Genomic DNA, 20,865 nt, shown 5'->3' with positions numbered 1-20,865 from the left:
ACCCCATAGGGCCCCCAAAAGCGGGATGTTCGGGGAGTTCGGGGTTCGGCCCGAACATGCCGAACATCGCGGCCATGTTCGGCGAACGTTCCCGAACCCGAACATCCAGGTGTTCGCCCAACACTAGTTCTAGGCTTTGGAAATCTTTTTTTAGCCTAAGCCTGCTTTAAATTTCTCAATAATTTTATCCCTGACCAGTCTGGTGTGTTCTTTGGACTTCATGGTGTTGTTGCTCCCAAGATTCTCTTAGACAACCTCTGAGGCTGTCACAGAGCAGCTGTATTTGTACTGACATTAGATTACACACAGGTGCACTCTATTTAGTCATTAGAACTCATCAGGCAATGTCTATGGGCAACTGACTGCACTCAGACCAAACAGGGCTGAATAATTACGCACACCCCACTTTGCAGTTATTTATTTGTAAAAAATGTTTGGAATCATGTATGATTTTCGTTCCACTTCTCACGTGTACACCACTCTGTATTGGTCTTTCACATGGAATTCCAATAAAATTGATTCATGTTTGTGGCAGTAATATGACAAAATGTGGAAAACTTCAAGAGGGCCGAATACTTTTGCAAGCCACTGTATGCCGTGAAAACAGTGATGGAATCTGACGATGTAGTGAGCTGGGCCACACAGTGGACTGAGCATGGCTTTAGGGTCAGTGTAGCAATTTTGGTCAGGGGTAGTTAACAGGGCTGGTACAGCTTATGGTTAAGGCCTAGTAAGCAAAAATGGGTACAGATATGTTGAGTGATATTTAGACTTTCCAGCTGTGTTCTTTTGTTGTGGTCTGTAAACTCTTATAAAAGGCATGTTTGATTCTTTAAAGGAAACCTGAGATGCTGAAAAAAAAAATATACTTGCCTAGGGCTTTCTCCATCCCCCTTCAGGCTGATTGGTCCCTCGTCGTCTTCCCAGGCCACTTGGATCCTCCGCTAGGTAGCCCGGTAATTCCAACAAAAGTACTAAAAGAAGATGAAGCGCGCCATAGTGCATTAAATGTGGAGGAGTTTTTATTAACAATTAAAAGTTATACTCACAAACTTGAGTGATAAAAATCGCATCTCAGCGAACTGCCAGCCGCTTGCCTCTGCAGTGGGGGATGACGCGCTGTGGCCAGCAGCGCGGTTTCCGATGGCTGGGAATCCTCTCACTGGTGGATGGGCGTCGCTGGAGTGTCAATCGGCGTGTGACGTCATTACGCGTTTCGGCGCACAGCGCCTTCGTCAGATGACGTCTCACGCCTGTGGAGGGGAACTTATATCGTCGCTCTAAAGGTCGCCTTGGCGACCAGGACGCTAAAATAAACTTTATTGTCCAGCGGACAACGGGGGGAGTGGTAAGGGCGCAATAGCGCTGTAGGTTTATGGCAGGCTTATGACTGACATAAGGGCGCAATAGCGCTGTAGGCTTATGACAGCGCGTCATTCTCCCCAGTATAAAAACATAGCGTTGGAGGAACAAATATTACCTCAAATGGTCTGGCACACACAATTACAGTTCAATAATTTACATAAGCAGATCGACATTTTGCATAAGCATACTTAAGCCGAACTAAATAATACGGATATAACACATATAGCAAATTTTATAGCACAATAGTGTTAAAAATAAGAGCAATTTCCGGTAACCAAATTAGCCTATTGGAAAGCTGCGGGAATATAATGTTATTGGATTCCGGATGGCTAAATTCCAAACATCATGTCTGATGTTCCCTTTCCCCGTCCCCACCGTGGTCCTATTGGTAGGACCCCGGCAAGCCCCAAATATCCCCCTTCCCCCCCCCCCCCCCCGGCTTCCACTCCCCCCTTCCCTCTCACCCCCTGGCCCTACAAGCCAGATTGGTTTAGAATTTCCTCGGTCCTTATACATACAAAAAATCCTTCCCCCAAAATAGAGGCTATTAAGGAATTTTCTTGTTGGTTGTTTTCAGATACCAACTAGATAATGGGGTTTTATAGAATGGCTTATAAAATGATTTTATTGAACGATTTGGCATTTATGACCTAACATGTCAAGAATCTAGCAGGTATCAATATGAGTTCCTTTGATCCTGCTATATTGGGGTTTATATATCAGACATGATGTTTGGAATTTAGCCATCCGGAATCCAATAACATTATATTCCCGCAGCTTTCCAATAGGCTAATTTGGTTACCGGAAATTGCTCTTATTTTTAACACTATTGTGCTATAAAATTTGCTATATGTGTTATATCCGTATTATTTAGTTCGGCTTAAGTATGCTTATGCAAAATGTCGATCTGCTTAAGTAAATTATTGAACTGTAATTGTGTGTGCCAGACCATTTGAGGTAATATTTGTTCCTCCAACGCTATGTTTTTATACTGGGGAGAATGACGCGCTGTCATAAGCCTACAGCGCTATTGCGCCCTTATGTCAGTCATAAGCCTGCCATAAGCCTACAGCGCTATTGCGCCCTTACCACTCCCCCCGTTGTCCGCTGGACAATAAAGTTTATTTTAGCTTCCTGGTCGCCAAGGCGACCTTTAGAGCGACGATATAAGTTCCCTTCCGCAGGCGTGAGACGTCATCTGACGAAGGCGCTGTGCGCCGAAACGCGTTATGACGTCACACGCCGATTGACACTCCAGCGACGCCCACCCACCAGTGAGAGGATTCCCAGCCATCGGAAACCGCGCTGCTGGCCACAGCGCGTCATCCCCCACTGCAGAGGCAAGCGGCTGGCAGTTCGCTGAGATGCGATTTTTATCACTCATGTTTGTGAGTATAACTTTTAATTGTTAATAAAAACTCCTCCACATTTAATGCACTATGGCGCGCTTTATCTTCTTTTAGTACTTTTGCCAAATCACCCTTGTCGGAGCGCTGCGGGGTGCTGAATGTGAAAGGAGAGCCATCCTTTGAGTGTACAGCAGTTACTTGGAGCGCAGGATATCTTCGTGCTTGCTTGCGGTAATTCCAACAGTCAGGGATGAACTGCGCATGCACACCTTGAAAAGAATCATTCAGTAAATGTGAACAATCGATAATTAACTTCAGACTATTTTTGATCATAAAAATCGCATTGAAAGATCACATCTAGTGAAAAAATGTACCGTTAATGGGCACCTTAGGGTGGCCACACACCATACAATTAAAAGATCCAGTTTTACACCAATTCGATAAATATGATCAGTTGTCCCAAAAAATGTAAAAGCTTTGTTTTATTTTCAATCAGGATTAACACAGCTACCGCCAAAATATTTAAAGATTTTTCGTTGTGCCATTGACTCCCATAGAGTCGTGCACCACCTGGTACAGCAGTCACTGCACGGCAAAACGCTGCTGCCTCTACAGCGGCAGAAAATCTTCCATCGCATTAATAACCACTGTGATAAGCTGTTGTGGGGAAGCGGCGGGGGAGAGTACCATGAGTCTACACGGTTGATTCACTATAACAAATAGCATGCCTTATCAGAGTTAACATGCCTTATCACAGTTAACATGCCTTATTAGAGTAGCATAGCGAGTGCTATGAACTTATGCCTGCTAATTAGCAATGATGAGAGCTCCACTCGTCCTGCCCTGAGCCCCTGCGGGTCCAATCACTTTAAAGGACATTATCCCTGCACTTTCATTGGCCCAATAGGCTGCCTGTCACTTGACAGGAAACTTGACAGGCAGCCTATTTGGCCAATCAAAGTGCGGGGATAATGTCCTTTAAAGTGATTGGACCCGCAGGGGCTCAGGGCAGGACGAGTGGAGCTCTAGTCATTGCCAATTGCTACTCTGATAAGACATGCTAACTCTGATAAGGCACCCTAACTTTGATAAGGTATGTTAACTCTGATAAGGCACGTTAACCCTGATAAGGCATGTTAACTCTGATAAGGCACGCTATTTGTTATAGTGAATCAACCCTTACATCTGTGCATGGGGGCTAAATCAGTTCTGTAGGATTCTCTTATATTGTTGTCCTTTCCTTATTGGACTGACTTTAACAACATGCTTTCTATGATTTATTTATTTAATTTTTTTCAACAGGTGCTGTAGACCAAATGCAGATCATGTACAGTGTGTCGATTGGTGATCGGCCAGACACAAGTGAGAGGAGTCTGCCTGCTGACATTCCCCACCGAGATGTATTTGTGTCAATAATGCAGAGTGGTTGGGCCTGTGACCCCAATGAAAGACCAGCCTTCCTGAGTAAGTAGAACATATAGTCTAGCAGGGCTAAAGCAACCTGCACACGCCAGATGAAACTCGGTGACTGATAATGACCATCTCTGCCGAGAATCCAGCATGTGTATAGCAGCCCCCGACCCCTCTCAATTGCTTGGCCAGCCATCTGCCCTGGTGGATCACCTTGGCCAAGTGACGCCAAGAGCATTGTTATCCCTACTTGTCTTACCCACCGCATGACATCACTCCCACGCCACCCTCACCCACATAGAACAGAACATGTCACTCGCTTGAAAGCTTTGGCCCTGTAATGTCGCCTGAGGGATCAGGTCCGATCCCTTTCAGGTGAAAATGATTGAGCATGTGTATGGGGCTTAAAGGGGTTCTTTAGAACAGCTAAAAGCCCTCGTACAGAATAACTTGAGGCTGGAACAAAGTCTACAAGTAGGCCACTCACCATAAATGTAACTTTGAGCTGCCATCCCATTGGTATCATTAACAGAAAGAGGACCTATTAAAGACTCCCCTGTGCACCACGCAACTAGTCACCACTGAGTAATTGGTACTTTTCAGCTGCCCCTCTCCCTAGTTTATATAATCTCGTAGGTGGTACTTGCCATTGACTGTTACTGTTTTGTTTCTACGTGTTCTTCATTAGTTCAACATTTTTGTAATGCTATGTACTATATACTAGCTGTAACATTACCAGTGAATATGATATACATTTCACACTATTACAAATTAGTACACAGATGATCCTCACTTCCAAACCCCCTGGTTTGCTAGCCATACCACTCCCTATTTCCCCCCCACATTCCCCTCCCTCCCCCCAATCCCCTATGCCTAACCCTCCTAAAACAACAAGCCGTATAGCGAATAGAATGACTTCTGCTCCACCCGGAGTGGTCATGAAAAGTGAGCAGAAGATATTCTGTCCATGAATGGAAAAAAGTATGTACTACATTTTCTTCCCTCGCCCTCATCCCCTCCCCCCTAACCTACTCCCCCCCAGACCATCTGAGCTAGCTAACACCACTACCATCCCAATGCTCAAATTACTACTGCATCTTCGGAGGGTGAAATAGCCCACCATCTTCTCAAAACAAATATAAATCCAGCATACCTGCTGGCAATGGAATTGATATGGTCATAACAAGACATAATCATCAAACTGTGTACTAATTATGTACCTCAAAATAGCATAATAAGCTAAGTAAAGTATCTATGTTACTGCTCTTTGTTTATGAGCAAATTTTAGTTATGTTAAGTACTTTTCAACATTACTTATTGAATGTTCACATCATATTTTGTTATCATCAATAAAAAATTTATTGAAGAAAAAAAAGGGGGTTCTTTAGAGGTGTTTAAAAAACAAGAACCGACACTTACCTGGGGCTTCTATCGGCCCCCTGTAGCTGTCATGTCCCACGTCGTCCTCCTGGGATCCTCTGTTCCCCGCCACTTGTCCTGGTCTAATCACATGTCTAATTAGAATGCGGCTGCGCACCCGTGGCCACACGTGTGTTTGCTCCTGCCCGCGTCATCGGGAGCTCACTGCGCAGGCGCAGTACAAGAAAACTTTGTACTGCGCCTACGCAGTAAGCTCCCAATGCCACGCGGGCTCGAGCACTATTTGTCTAATTAGACGAATAGTAGACCTGGACCGGCGGCGCGGAACTGTGGATCATAGGAGGACGGCACGGGACATTACAGCTGCAGGGGGCCGATAGAAGCCCCAGGTAAGTGTCGATTTTTATTTTTTTAACACCACCAAAGAACCCCTTTAAGCACTTCGCATCCAGACCTTGTTTCCCATTTATGGACCAGAGCAGTTTTGACATTTTAGCCATGCCCTTATTTAATCAGCAATAACTTTATCCCTACTTATGACACCTAAATGAAATATATATTGTTTTTTTCAAGACTAACTAGGCTTTCATTGTATGGCATTTTTTCCCTCAAACAATTTTGTTTTCCATGCATTTTAATGGGAAAAAAGATGAAAAAATTGAAAAAAACCACATTACCGGTATTTCTCAGTTTTACCAATTACAGTTTGAAAATAAAAAGCGCTATTGTAGATAAAAAAAAAACACAAATATTGTTTGGCTGTTTCTACTGTTTATCACAAAAACTTAAATTATGTTCCTGTCACAATTTATGGTGAAGATATTTGATTCTGAAATAATGCTGCTGTGTGCATTTTTCACTATGAACTGAGAAAATAAAAGTATTTTTACTGGTAAAAATCAATCTTAGTTCCTTTCACCAATTAGTGCTGCAGGAGATAGTGCTGGAAGTTTGCAAAGGAGCAAGCCCAATCATGTACAGCTGTGCTTCATCTACAAGACATATATCTACATCCTCGTGGCTTAGATGGAGTCACAGAGGACGTAGATATACTGTAGTGGTGGAAAAAGTGGTTAATGCCTGGTACACACCGTGCGATTTCCCATCACAATGGCGGGTTGAATCAATAATTTCCGATAAGTCTGATCAGGTTTCCAATGGATTTTCCAGTCAATTTAGTACAGAAGTGATCGGAAATCTGATCGGGCATGTTAGACATTTTCGATTCCTGCCAATCTGACCAGGTACCAGGTATTAGTCTCACAGCAGAGAAAGACTGAATGGAAAGATAAACAGGGTCCAGTGTTTTTTGTTTGTGGGGGGGTTTCGTGTGTTTATTCTTTTTACTTTACAATATGATGTTTTATTCTATTTGATAATTATTTGGGGTAATAAATATTAATGTAAGATGCTTCACTTGCAAAGCCTTGTGAGTTTTCCAGTAACAAAGTGCAGTAATAGTAAAATGCTCACAAGCAGATCTGGTACAATTCGGCTTAATAGCCTAAGTTCTCTACATTTCCTGTACTTAGTTGAATTACTATTGCAGACTATTGCATAGTCAATAGTCATAGAAGGCTAAAACATTCAATTTCTTTGGCTTGGGAGACCCATCTGTTGGCTTTCTTTGATTAAAGAGCCAATTAAAAACGTATGTTAATTTGAGGCATTTTAAAAAAGATGCATAATTTTTTTTTTGCCTTGCCATCTCCTTAGAGTTTTCATCCCCATTAAACAAATACACCAGCTCCCTCCATATGCTCATTAAATACACAAGAACTGTTCCATTATGACACCATGTAGGCATTTCCTGGGCCTCTATTCAATTAACTTTTCTCTTGAGTTTTCTCCCAGGAGATATTTGCTCACTGTATGGCCTGTTTCCACTACACACGGATTTTGAATGCAGAAAAACTGACTCCAATGAACGGCTATGGGTCTATTTCCACTAAATGCGATTTTTCTGATGCAGATTTCCCATAGGCATTCATTGGAGTCAGTATTCTGCATCCGCAATCTGCATGTAGTGGAAATAGGCCCTAAGTACATTTTAGTTCAACAGCAAGCAAGATAATAGCCAACATAATCCCCCCCCCCCCCCTACTTTTTGGGTACCTGTTCAATAACAAAGTGCTGAAAAGTACTTTGTGCAGAAGATGAAAAGGTATCTTCTGAGAAAAAAACAGGGAGATAAGTTAATTAAATATGGGCCCTGGTGTTAAATATTAGTGTAGACAAGAATGGAGAGTGTTTGGAGTTCTCCTTTGTGTTAGGAATGGGAGGAAGTTATTAAAAATTGTCTTGAACATGGACTTTGAGTTCTATAGAAGACTTTCAACGGGCTATTATTTTATCTTCAGCCGTATATTTGGTGACTATAGGCAAGGCCAGATTTATTATTTTACTGCGCCTAGGCCAGGTATGTTGAGGCTCCCCTTCCATGCGCAGCAGTGCCCCTCCTACTTTATGTGCAGCCCCCTCTTCCATGTGTAACATCCACGTATGCAGCCCCTCTCTTTTATGTTCAGCTCCCTTGAGCACTAGCCTCTCCTTTTCATGCGTTGTGCCCCATTTGCAGCTTTTTCACTCACATGTAGCAATCCCATTTCACGTCCAGGTGCCCTCTCCGGCTGTTGCCCGAAAAGGCCTTTGGGCCTTTCCAGAAATCTGGCCCTGGCTATAGGATAGAATCCAATTGAAAGTATTGCATTTTAATAGAAACCAATTCGGAGCTGATGTAAAACCTAAAGAACGCTTAATGTCATTTCAAGTTCACCTCACACTTTTTGAAATGACCTCAAAAAAATGTTTTTAAAAAGTTGTTTGTTTTTCTTTAAATCAACCTTTAATAATAAATAGTATAAATATGTAGAAACGATACAAATACTATTGTTTTTCTGCAATCAAAAGCGTTAACTCTTGGCTCTCTATTCTTTTCACCAGAATGCTTGCTGGATCTTGAACCAGTGATTAGACGTTATGATGACATTTCGATACTGGAAGGAATACTGAAAATAAAAAGAGTAAGTGGCATTTTCCTGGTCTCCGTGCGTAGTGCATAAATCTGCATGCGAAAGAAATGTGGAGTGGCAGGTCTGTAGACTACGGTCCTGATGCCATAAAGAAAACAAAGACATTTTTGATTTTCCTGTTTTCATTTCCACCACAATATATACTGTACACTACGAGCTGCTTGTTGGTTATTTTTTATTTATTTTTTTACTATAATTTGTATTCAAATTTTTTTGTGGTACATACAATTATATGCAGAAAAACAAAGAACTTGAAATGCTAACAGAGTATCACAATTAAGAGATAAACATATTGCTTCAGAAGTTGGCATCTGCAGGGTAAGAGAGAACAAAAAACAAAACTAAATATAACTATATTCAAATAGAGGAAAGAGAAGAAGGCTGCTTGTTGGTTATGTATTAGAAAAGACACTAGCAGCGTGTGATGAGGCAGAACTTGGTTTACTTGGCTGGATTAAGATGAAAGCATACAGAGAGAGGAAGAGATAAGGAAAACAAGTTTTTCATATAGACACACATAGCTGCTAAGTGCTAACCTTAGTATTTACAGCAGTGACATCTACTGGTCTAGTGGTGTTAATACTCAATACTATATAAAGTACATGCGGTTGTATCTCCAATGCTGCTAATGTAGCACACTTGGCCACTCAGTGGTAGACATGGGTAGGGATGGTCACATGATCATGAGAAACCACTCATATTGCGTCTCACTAGGTGTAGGTCTGGGTCCCAGGCTGGTAGCAATGCAGCACAGCAATGCAACATCTACTCCATTTTATATGGGCCACCAGCTATACTTACACATGTTTTTGTTGTTGTTGTGTTTTACGTATTTAATCTTACTGGGATGATTTATAATTATTTTTAAATTGATCACGCCAACCTTCTTACTGCACAGACTGTCTGTCACAAGGTGGTCCTTTGAACCATGAAACGCATGTAAGCCTGCCATATATGTCAACCAAGCTGTAATATGACTGCATTTTTAATTTGAATCCCAGTCTTTCATGTTTAATTATTGCTCAATATTTAAACTGTGGCTGACTACCTTGATATCATATTTGTTTTTGCATATGGTTCCCTTATAGGTGATGTAGTAAGAGGTGGAGCATGAACTGTAATAAATATACTGTTTCTATTTTTATTTGTATTTGTATATTATAATACAAACTGCGATCATTTAGGTATACATGAAAAAAAGGCTCCTTGAAAAAAGGGTGCAGAGGATGAACCCCCCCCCCTTTGGTGTTACCTAAGGCCTCGTTCACATCGGGGCCGTTTCTGTGAGCTTTTTACAGCGCACTGCCCTGTGCGATCAGCAAGGTATTTACTTTCCCATGTAACTAAATGTAGCTAGTTCACATCTATGCGCTGCGCTGAGCAGCGTTACAGAAACGTAGGGTTGCATGCATTTCTGTGCGTTGAGCTGGAAAGCGCACATCAATGCAAGTGAATGGGTGCGCTTTTTTAGCGCATAGAAGCGCGTACAAGCGCATAGAAGCACATGCATTTTTTACCCCTAATTGGAGAAAAAAATACATTTACATACAAAAACAAAGTTTTATTGACAACTGCTGCTGGTACAACAAGCAAAACGTGCTTTAAAGAAGCGCAGCACAACGCACAGAAACGCGCAGTAGCACAAGCGCATGCGTTTTTTACCACGTGCTTTCACACGTTTTTCAGCGCAGCAGATGTGAACGAGGCCTAACTCTACCTTCCTCCCCCCCAGTTGAACCTAACCCTAAACCCCTACCCCCCGTGTCTAACGCTTACACTCACACACATGAGCCATGATTTCAGGCAAAGAATGTAAATTTCAATGCCCAGTGGCGCCCAGGAGGCCCCCAATAGTGTTTGCCCACATTTCCCTCTTTGCCGCAAACTTTTATAATAGTCGCCTATGGTGGTGGTGCCCTTTTTTCGGTAACGGCTCCTGTGCCCTCTTTTCTTGATTCAGTCATTTAGTTGTACAGTGAAGAGACTCTGCAGCACCGACCGCCTCAGGGTCCTTCTGTACTTAGGGGCAGGATTCACAAAGCCGTGATAACACTTATCACAGTCGCGCTAACGGTATAGTGCACATAACATTTTTCACGCGCAAATGCTAATTCTCATGCAAAAATGGTCACGATTTTGTGCGCAAATTCGCGTTTGTGCGCGAAAACCATTATGCGCGTTATAGCACATATCATGGCTTTGTGAATCAAGTCCCTAGTGGCACATTAACTAAAAACAATAAAAACTGGGTTGGTCTGTTTGATCAAACATCAAATCTACAGCTGTTCACAGGGGTGAATTTTTATTTCGCTTTATATTCACTTTATATTTACTTGGAGAGTTACCTCAAAATATGTTTTCTTTAGCTGTGCCAGAGAGTTGATGCTTGAGTTTACAGATTACCTTAAAGTTTGTAGGCTGTTAGCTTAGCTTTCTTATATTTCTTATATATTGTTGTTGTTGTTTTTTTACATTTTCAATTACTTTTATTTTACCTTATGCTGTCTACAATTACAGATGAGTTTTGTTTTGTTTCTTTAGGTAAGAAACCAAATTCTTAGTATTTCCCAGAATATATCTGTAACAAGCGACAGTGCCACAACTACATTACCAATGACAGAATCCACGCCACAATCAATAAATCCAAGTCCTTCAAGTCCAGACATTTATCTTGTGGGTACACTTATAACTGTCTATGATATTTTTTGGTGTATTGCAATATATTTAGGCAGAAAGTAGTGTCTGGTTTACTTCTATCATAAGACTCAGCTTCCAGTCCTTCCATTTATACGTATGTGAGCAGTTTTAGAGCAGAGCATAGTCACATCAAACAACAATCGGGACACTATCGGTATAAAGTTTGAAAGTTCTGCCCATGTTTGCATGGGTTTCCTTTAACACCGCAAAAATATAGAGCTAGATTAATTGTGTGCCCCTATAAATGGCCATATAGTATGATAGAAATGTTAGATTGTGAGCCCCAGTGAAGAACAGTTAGTGAGCATATAAATTGTCCTACGTATACTGAGAAGTGCTGCCAAAAATGTATCAGCACTATCAGTGACGTAACTGAGGAGCTTGGGGCCCCGGTATGAGTTTTACATGGGGCCCCAAGCACTCTATTGATGTGGAGTTCCAAAACCTACCAAAGACAGCTGCGGTGTCAGAAAATAAGTAGGGAAACAGCTAGTTAAGGATCACCACCATTCAATGCACATATAGAGGTGTTAATTGCCAGCATAGTAGCAATGAAAAGCTAATAAGATAGAGAAGGAGAGCCCTTAGTGGGCCCCTCTGGTCCAGAGGCCCTGGCACAGTTGTAACCACTGCATCCTCTATTAGGGATGATCAATGAGATGCAAATTGTTCTGAAATTATGCAAATTGATTGGTCCATTTTCAAGCTGCATACATTTGCATAAAAATGTGAATACATTTGCATAAACTCGGAACAATTTGCATATCTGTGATCATCCGCATCCTCTATTGCTATGCTACTGAGCACTATAAAAATGCATAATAATTATAGCAATATGAATAATCTGAGGAACACTTAAAGGGAACATGAAGTGAGAGGTACCATGAATGGAGACTGCCATATTTATTTCCCCTGAGACTTTTTTCAAATCCCGGGTAATGCCAACTCGTGACGCCCGATGTTACCAAATGCTGCCATTCAGCTGCATGTAAGTTCAGCCAAACAGCGCTTGTGGCCAGCAGCGGAGCAGCTAAACCACTCGACAAATGAGCAGTTGAGGCGTTTGTGGAAAAAAGGCCCAAATCTGCTTAATTCGGAAACTACTGAAGGTTTGGGCATGCAGCTTTCACTGTGACTATGTAGGTTTTCATCATATGCTCAGTTTCTATTACCTGGACTTGTTTTAGGGTTGCTTTAGTCTCATTGTGGTCCTAGACTTCCTCTTTGTTGCTCTGGGGCCCCATTCTGCCCTGGTGTTGCATTGAAGATCAATTGCTTATTCTAGAAGATAAAAGCTAAAAGGTTCATCTAGTGATCTAATGCACGTTTGCTCCACTTTAAAGTTAAAAACACTAAAATCAAAAAAGGGGAGGTGGCTTACTTCAATAATGGCAGTCGCATATGACAATAATATTTACCAAGCACAGGCAATGCGTTTCCTGGGTCTGAGCCCACTTCCTCAGGCCAAGTACATTGCCAAAGGGTTAATGAGCTGGAGTATTGAGCACACCTTTTTTTGTATTCGTAACTTAGTTTTATACACCTCTGGTCGCCTCTTCCCCCTTCCATGCTGTTAACCCCCCCCCCCCCACCCCCCCCAACCTAAGAGGTTTGGAGGGGCATTGTCCTCGCCCCACATGGTTGACACCATTGTGGGGACTACAGAGTGTTTTTTCTTCAAGAGAGGACCACATCCAGTCCAGGTTGGATACCTCGAGTGGAGTTGGGTTATACAACGCCGCCTGCATTTAGCGGTCGGTTGCCCCTTATGTAACCCATCTTTGTGAGTATCTGTCATTCACATCTTTAACCACATCCTTGGGAATTAACATATTGGGCTATTCCCGTTGTCTCTATTCCCGTACCCTCTATTCTTTTTCTAGGTGCCAAGACCCCCCCACCATAAAACGTTTGAGTGCCCTTGTGGTTATGATATAGAAAGACGTGAATCTTATGTAGAACACTTTGTGACAATGAATATTCTCTCTTTTCTTTTTTCATGCATTAGGAAAAAATATCCATTCATCCTTCTGGACCTCCAACTCGTCATTCTGGTATGCAGTATTATTAATATTTCCGACTTACAACAATTGAAAAGTTACAAGTAACACCTTCCCTTTCAGGTTGCAAGGCATGACCCAGTAGAGTTACAAATAATTCCAAACACCAATTTAGTTTCTAGTCAACTGGTCACAGCTGTGTTAGAACACTAATGCCTAGTACACACAATGCAATTTTCCGTCAGATTGATGGGTTGAATTTTATAATTTCTGACAGGTCCCATCAGGTTTCCGACCAATTTTCCAAACTATTTTTTTGACAGAGGTGATCAGAAAAGCAATTGGAAATCTGATTGGACAGGAAATTGCATGGTGTGTACTGACTAGACCAGGCATTGGCAAACTTGTCCCTCCAGCTGTTAAGGAACTACAAGTCCCACAATGCATTGCAAGAGTCTTACAGCCACAGTCATGACTCATAAACGCAAATGCATTGTGGGACTTGTAGTTCCTTAACAGCTGGAGGGCCAAGTTTACCCTTGCCTGGACTAGACCATTTTAGACTAGCCCATCTCTTCATGGGGGATTCTCTGGGTTTTCTTTATTTTCAAAAGCACTTCGTTAATGGCAGTTGCTCAGTTTAACTGCCAGAATAGTGTGCAAACAGGTGGGGGGCTGCATCTTTGCATAGATCCTTTCCAGCGAGTGCTTTTGTAAAGAATAAATTAAATACTGAGAATCCCCCATGAAGATATGGACTACTCAAAAACCTGTCTGTTCTGTCAGATTTCTTATAATTACTGTGACAGCAACCTAGAAGATAATTAGTTTATAGCTCATTTTATTCTAGAAGAAACAAGCTTCTTATTTGTATGTATTTACATGTATTTTAAATTTTACAATTTTTTGCGATAGTCCTTTAAGTAAAACCCTATTAAAATAAAACATAACAATATACACCATGCTAATTAATGATATTGTCAAACGCCAACACAGAATTGCATCTCTTAACCTCTAGCCGACCACGTCACGCCGATGGGCATGGCCGTGGCGTCATCCCCAGGACCGCCTAATGCAGATCGGTGTAAGGTCCTGTGGGCGTGTTTTGCAGGCGATCGTGCATGCTGATGCACGAGCATCTCCGCTTGAATGACAGAGCTCTGCTCCGTCATCAGCCTCCTGCTAGGAGACTGTTATTCGCCATCTAATTAGTCTGTACAGCGCTGCGATCCACGGCAGCGATGTACTGGGGACAGCCGTGTGACACGGCTGTCCCCCAGGGGGAGACAGAAGCGATCTGCTGTATCCTACGACAGCCGCACGCACTGAAAAAAATAACAATAAAATAAATATTCATATAAAAAAATAAACATTCTGGGAGCAATCATAGCCCACCAGCAGAAAGCTCTGTTGGTGGGCAGAAAGGGGGGGGGGAATCACTTGTGTGCTGAGTTGTACGGCACTGCAGCAAGGCCTTAGAGCTGCAGTGGCCTATTTTGCCAAAAATGGTCTGGTTTTTAGGTTTAAGCCCGTAGTCCTTAAGTGGTTAAACATGCATGCCCTACTAAACCCTCAAAGCCCATTCCAAACCAAACCCTTTTCTAAACCAAAATGTAAAATTTCGAGGTCAACTTCATTGAAGTGCACTGCAGCTACCTAAAAACCAAGGGTTGTTCTCCAAGCAGCTTGTACTGAAACCATTGCATTGTTAGGATTCCGATTCCTACCTAAACTGCATTTGTCTCAGGTTCTTTACGGATAGGGGACTTCTGTATGTCTTTTCATGAATTTACTTTGGGTTTGAGTGTAAATTGAGTGTCAACTTATCTGCGGATGATATAATATGTGTGGAGTCCCCCTATGCAGGGCGCCTGTTGAAAGCATGCCAGTGGAAGCATAGCTAATTGTCCTCATTAGCTTGCCGAGGAGACATGAGGATGCAAGCTGGAGCAAGCAGAGGTAGCTATGCTTCCACCATCACATACCAACATATGCTCTGCTTCCACCGCCATGCTCCAACACTTGCTCTGCATTGGTGGCTTGGGTGCCGCGTTGGAGGGTCAGCGTATCAACCAACCACGATATTTGGTCAATTTTTTTAAGCTAAAAGTGTGTGTGTGTGTGTGTGTGTGTGTGTGTGTGTGTCTTATTTGCAGGACTGCTTATCCACAGTATTAATATTACTGAATAAAATAATAAAAAGAATAAAAAATAAATAATTATGACTTCTTCATTTCAGTTATTCCCTCCTACTACCCTAACTAACACAGTCAAGTTTTTAATTAATAAAAATCCAGTCTAACAAGGCTAAAAAATATAATGAAAACCTTTTTTTTCTCAGGATATGAAAGCCCAGTTGTCTCGCTACCATTTAGACCTTGCTCTGATAGCTTACTTGTTGCCACGCCTTTTGAGACATATGGTGAGTACAGATCGGACACGCACAGCAATACAATGCATGTACTTTTAAATAATCTATCTATTCAGCAGGGAATCTCTGCAGTAGGACATGAGTAATGCTGGGAATACACGGTTCGTTTTTGCCTTCGTTTAAACCTTCGATTCGTTCAGTAAACGAATCGAGTGTTGAAAACGTATGTGAAAATAGTCATAATCTCATTATAGTTTCGATTAATAGACCCCAAAAACGAACGACTAGTGATCGAACATGTTTGATATTATCTCTCTTTATCCATCTAATCGAGCCATTGGTAGGCTTGATGGCTGTTCAGATCGATTATATATTCGTTTATGCTAGTCCGTCCCTGTAAAAAGGGATTTTCGTTTCGTTTCTTTGCAGCCTTCGATCATTGGAAAAACGAAACCATCAGAATCGAAAAAAAAAACGAAACCGTGGGTGGTGATATTAACCGTATGACCGATCGGGATCGAAAAGGACAAAAGGCACAATCGAAACGAAGGTTTAAACGAAGGCAAAAACGAACCGTGTATTCCCAGCATAAGAGACTGTTTACAGTGGCTGCATATAAATATCATTTTGTCCTGTCATGTATACATAAAAAGAGTAGCCGAAATACACATGTACTATCATAATAAAATGTAAAATAATTGTAAAGCCACATAGTATGAAATCTTAAAGGGGACCTGTAACAAAAAAAGTGCCCCCAAGAGGTTTTACCACGGGAGGGGGAAGCCTCTGGATCCTAAAGAGACTTCCCTGTCCTCCCCCACAGGCCCGTTCCAGCAGTGGGACTCCCGAAAGAAAGCTTGTTGATACTTATCGGAAGCTTGTACAGGCGCATAAGCACCATCCTGCTAAGCTTTGTTTGGAAAAGCCAGGCCGAACCAGGTCCACGCTACTGCACAGGTGCGAGCCGTCAGCTCGCCCTTAGTAGCATGGACCTGATTGGGCTTGGCTATATCCACCAGAGGCTGAGCGGGACGATGATAGTGTGCCTTGCGCAGGGAGGTCACACTTCGGAAGTCCCAGCGCTGAAACGGGCTGACGTAAAAGGATGGGGGAAGCCTCTTTAGGATCCATAGACCTCCCTCTGCAGAAGTAAGTATCTAATATTGTGCGCTTTAAATCTCAAACGCATGCTAGATGATTCGTAAATGTTTTTGTTGATAGTTTAGTACTAATCACTTCTGATATGCTGATGGGCTGTCTCTCAAGTCGAAGCAGGTAATTATGGCACACGGCCAGTTCGGAAGATTAAGGGCTGACAAAGACCATCAAGTAATTTGTGGCTAGGGCAGCACCCACTGAAAAATGTGGGTGCCCGTTTGGCCATAGTACAGGTGAATTCCAGTTACTGGCAGTGGTAATTTGGGCTCTGGAGAAAAAGTTAATTGTGTGTGGACCAATTTTAAGCTAGCAGCAAGCAAGAATATACTTAGAATAACTTTGATAGTACTTCTTCATTTACTTTTTGGTACTTTTGAAAAATGATCTCCTAGGAGAAAACTTAGAAGAAAAAAGTGAATTTAATAAGGGCCCGTGGCCAGCAAGAATAATGTTGATAGTACTTTTTTTTACCAACTTTTGGGAACTTTTTTAATTGTAAAATACTTAAAAGTTAATTAACCTTCCTGGCAGTATGATTCTCGCGGCCGCAAGGCCGCTGGAGGTTTTTTTTAACCTATTTTTTTTAGCATGTAGCAAGCCTAGCGCTAGCTACATGCTTCCCCCCTCCCTCTGGCATCCCCCCATACCGTTTGATTGTCGCCGGCGTGCTTTTCCATAACAAAATCCCGTTCTGAGCGGGATTTCCTTGAGGGCTTCCCCCATCGCCATGGCGACGAATGGAATGACGTCATCGACGTCGGGACGTCACAGGGAGTCCCGATCCACCCCCATAGCACAGCCTTGCGGCGATTGGCCAGGCTGCGCAAGGGGTATGCGGGGGGCCCTGTACCGCGGCGGGTAGCGGCGCATCGGCGGCGAGCGGCGGCGATCGGACCAAACACGCAGCTAGCAAAGTGCTAGCTGCGTGTTTGAAAAAATAAATTATGCAAATCGGCCCAGCAGGGCCTGAGAAATCCTCCGCGGCAGCATACCCCGTGTCCAGCACGGGGTTACTGCTAAGGAGGTTAAAAAAGAATATGAAAATTATCTCCTGGGAGAAAAAGTTAGTTAAATATGGGCTTGTGTACCATATGAAATTAACTTTTTCTTTTAAGCTTTCTCCTAGGTGATATTTTCACACCTTATCAATAAAATGCATTTTAAGCCATCAGCAAGCAAGAAAAAAATTAGAATAATTTTGATAGCACTTTTCACCTTCTTTTTGGTACTTTTTCAACTAAAGAGTGCTGAAAAGTTATTTTAAACAGAAGATGAAAAATTATCTCCTAGGAGAAAATTTAGGAAGAAAAGTGAATTGAATAAAGGCCCATGGCCCATATGGAATTCACGTTTTCTCCTTACTTTTCTCCAAAGTGATATTTTCACAACTTGTCAATAAAATGCCTTTTAAACCACTAGCAAGCAATAAAATTCTAAAAATAATTGATAGTACCTTTTCGCAAAGTGAATTGCATATAGGCCTGTATGTCTTGTTACAAAAAATGATTTCAGCTACAGTTCAACAGTGACACTCAGAAAAACTCTATTCTTTCAGGTCCACAGGCGGGGCCCTCCTGCACACTGACATGGGTCCAAAGCAAGCGAGATCAGATTGTGATGAAGATGACAGAGGCTTGTCTGAATCAGTGCCTTGATTCACTCATTGCCAGATCAGTAATTATTAAAGAGGACTACGAGTTGATCAAATCCAGAAGCACCCGGAGTGAGAAAGTTCGGAAACTCATCGACACGTGTGACAGCAAAGGAGAACTCTTTGCCAAGATTATTGTGCAGAAGCTGAAGGATAACAGACAGAGTGACCTTCAGCCGTTTCCAGAGATCTGAATGGATGGTTAAAATGGGCGGTTTCAAATGTGAAAATGTGTTGGTGGTTGCCTATCCAGCATTATTCGCTAAAGAATTGGAAAGTTCTCAGTTGTGGCAGTTCTGAAGCTGAAGCTATCGTGTGGACAGAGTTTGAGAAGTTATGGAGAATTCCTGTAAAGACTCTCCATAAGCCACAAAAACCAAAGTCTGTATTTGCCTATGGCGTTCCTCCATGTGCAGGCATCTCCCTGTAGGCACCTGAGCTCAGTTCCTAGCAGTGCTTCTGAACTATTTTGTTGGTGGTGGTAGGTTTATTTTATTGTCCATTGTAATCTGTTACTTTGTAGGCTGGACTAATGTTTATGTGTTTTTATCAGTGGTAAAGGTGAGGAACAGTTGCTTCCATTTATAAAAAAAAAAAATAACCCCACTGATATGTATGAATTTGGCAATGCTGGTCTGGGCACAATGACATCATAACTCTTTGTTCCTTTGATGTTAATGATTGTCAATTGCTCAATGCCACCCACTGCATATTCTCGACTGTGGTGAAGAGAAGCTACCATATTGCATTGCTTGAGTTGTGAGAGGAGAGGAGACCAGGAAGTAAACTTTTGAAGTCCACACAATAACTAGCTCACCCGTCAGTCTGCTAAGGTCAGGTTTTTTGTATTTAATCTGAGTGTATTTAATCTGTGTCATATAGACAACAATGAGATTATTAGTACTATTAAGAATGTTTTTGGGGTATATAAGGTAGATCAGGGTCAGCAACCCAGTGATCACAGCAATGTGACAGGTAGATTGCAGCCCGTCCATTCCTCCACCCCAACTACATAGCAACAGCGGGAAACATCTGACAGGGATAGTTACCCTCTCCCAGTTGATAACCTGAGCCTACTCCTCCTCACATCTCTTTACTGTCCATTTCATTTATGTTTACTTCAATATCTGGAACTGATGAACATTGAGACATGCAGTTTTCTTTGTAGTAAAAAATTCACACCTCCACACCTGTGTAGCAGTCCAGGGCTCCTGGAACTGAATGCCGGTGCTGGTCTCTCACAAGTACACCACTCCTGTGTTGAGCAATGGCAGAGAAACAAACACAGAGACCGCACTCAGAAGGCTGTTCAATCACTGTATTGAAAATCAGAGCAACAGAGGCACACAACGTTTCGGGCGTAGCCCTTCCTCAGGTGGGAACCTGAGGAAGGGCTACGCCCGAAACGTTGTGTGCCTCTGTTGCTCTGATTTTCAATACAGTGATTGAACAGCCCAGGGATGCTCGGATGTGCCTCATCCACGAATTCGGAAATCCGCGTGGTTGCAAAAAAAAATCCGCATTCGGCCCCGCCGCATGCGGATTTTCGTTCGCGTCCACACAACCACGCGGATTTTCTGCCGTGAATGGCGTAATCACGCGTGGATTCCCACCCGGAGGCGGATTTTCTTTTAACGTTAATAACAAAGCCCCCATACATGCTACAATCCCCCAAATTGCATGGATTATCGAGGTGATAAGGGGCAACATAACTTCAACATAAAAAATTCCCCCAAATTTTTTTTTTCTAGAGAAAATGGATTTTAAAGTGAAATCAACACTTTAAATGGGGCTATTAATTGGTAATAAGTGGTTTTAAAAAGGGATATATGCGTTAAGCAGTCAAAGAGGTGAAGGCGAGTTCCAATGGCACTTGGCGGCGAAGGTACCGCTGGAGGAGGATGAGTGGCTGACGCCAAAAAGGCCCCAGAGAGGTTTTTGTAATTTTTTTTTTTTTTTTTTTTTTTGCAGCAATTAGCAATGACATCGCAGCAGAGTTGTCAGTGGACACGGGCAGTGTGAACGCAGAGTGCAGTGGTGGTAGCGACTGAGTCAGGAGAAGGACTATGCGGGCGGTCAGTTTAGCAGCACAGAAGGACCACGGCAACATACTGGTAGTAGTAGTAGCAGCACAGCGTCATAGTGCTGGCCAAAAAATTAAATGCACCCGGTGACCCGGGCAGTGTGAACGCAGACAGAGTACATTGGTGGAAGCGAGTGAGTCAGGAGGAGGAGGACAATGCCGGCGGTCAATTCAGCAGCACAGAAGGACCATGGCAACATACTGGTGCTAGTAGTAGCAGCACAGCATCATAGTGCTGGCCAAAAAATTAAATGCACCCGGTGACCCGGGCAGTGTGAACGCAGACAGAGTACATTGGTGGAAGCGACTGAGTCAGGAGGAGGAGGACAATGCGGGCGGTCAGATCAGCAGCAGCAGCACAGAAGGACC

General features: G+C 42.6%; 1 protein-coding gene across 3 annotated transcripts in view; it reads left to right on the top strand.

Annotated features, from left to right (window-relative positions):
* Positions 1–19,700, top strand: part of RIPK2 (receptor interacting serine/threonine kinase 2) — a 62,662-nt gene extending 42,962 nt beyond the window's left edge. For all 3 annotated transcript variants that reach the window (XM_068237610.1, XM_068237613.1, XM_068237611.1), the window contains exons 6-11: positions 4,017–4,178; positions 8,448–8,527; positions 11,078–11,209; positions 13,242–13,287; positions 15,575–15,655; positions 18,318–19,700. In XM_068237610.1, the coding sequence (XP_068093711.1) occupies positions 4,017–4,178; positions 8,448–8,527; positions 11,078–11,209; positions 13,242–13,287; positions 15,575–15,655; positions 18,318–18,607 (791 nt within the window). In that variant the 3' untranslated portion in view covers positions 18,608–19,700. The remainder of the gene's footprint in view (positions 1–4,016; positions 4,179–8,447; positions 8,528–11,077; positions 11,210–13,241; positions 13,288–15,574; positions 15,656–18,317) is intronic.
* The last annotated feature ends 1,165 nt before the right edge of the window (positions 19,701–20,865 follow it).

Source organism: Hyperolius riggenbachi, chromosome 5, assembly GCF_040937935.1.
Source record: "Hyperolius riggenbachi isolate aHypRig1 chromosome 5, aHypRig1.pri, whole genome shotgun sequence".
Classification (NCBI taxonomy): domain Eukaryota; kingdom Metazoa; phylum Chordata; class Amphibia; order Anura; family Hyperoliidae; genus Hyperolius; species Hyperolius riggenbachi.
The sequence above is the reverse complement of the archived record's forward strand: the minus strand, read 5'-3'. Positions and strand labels throughout refer to the sequence as shown.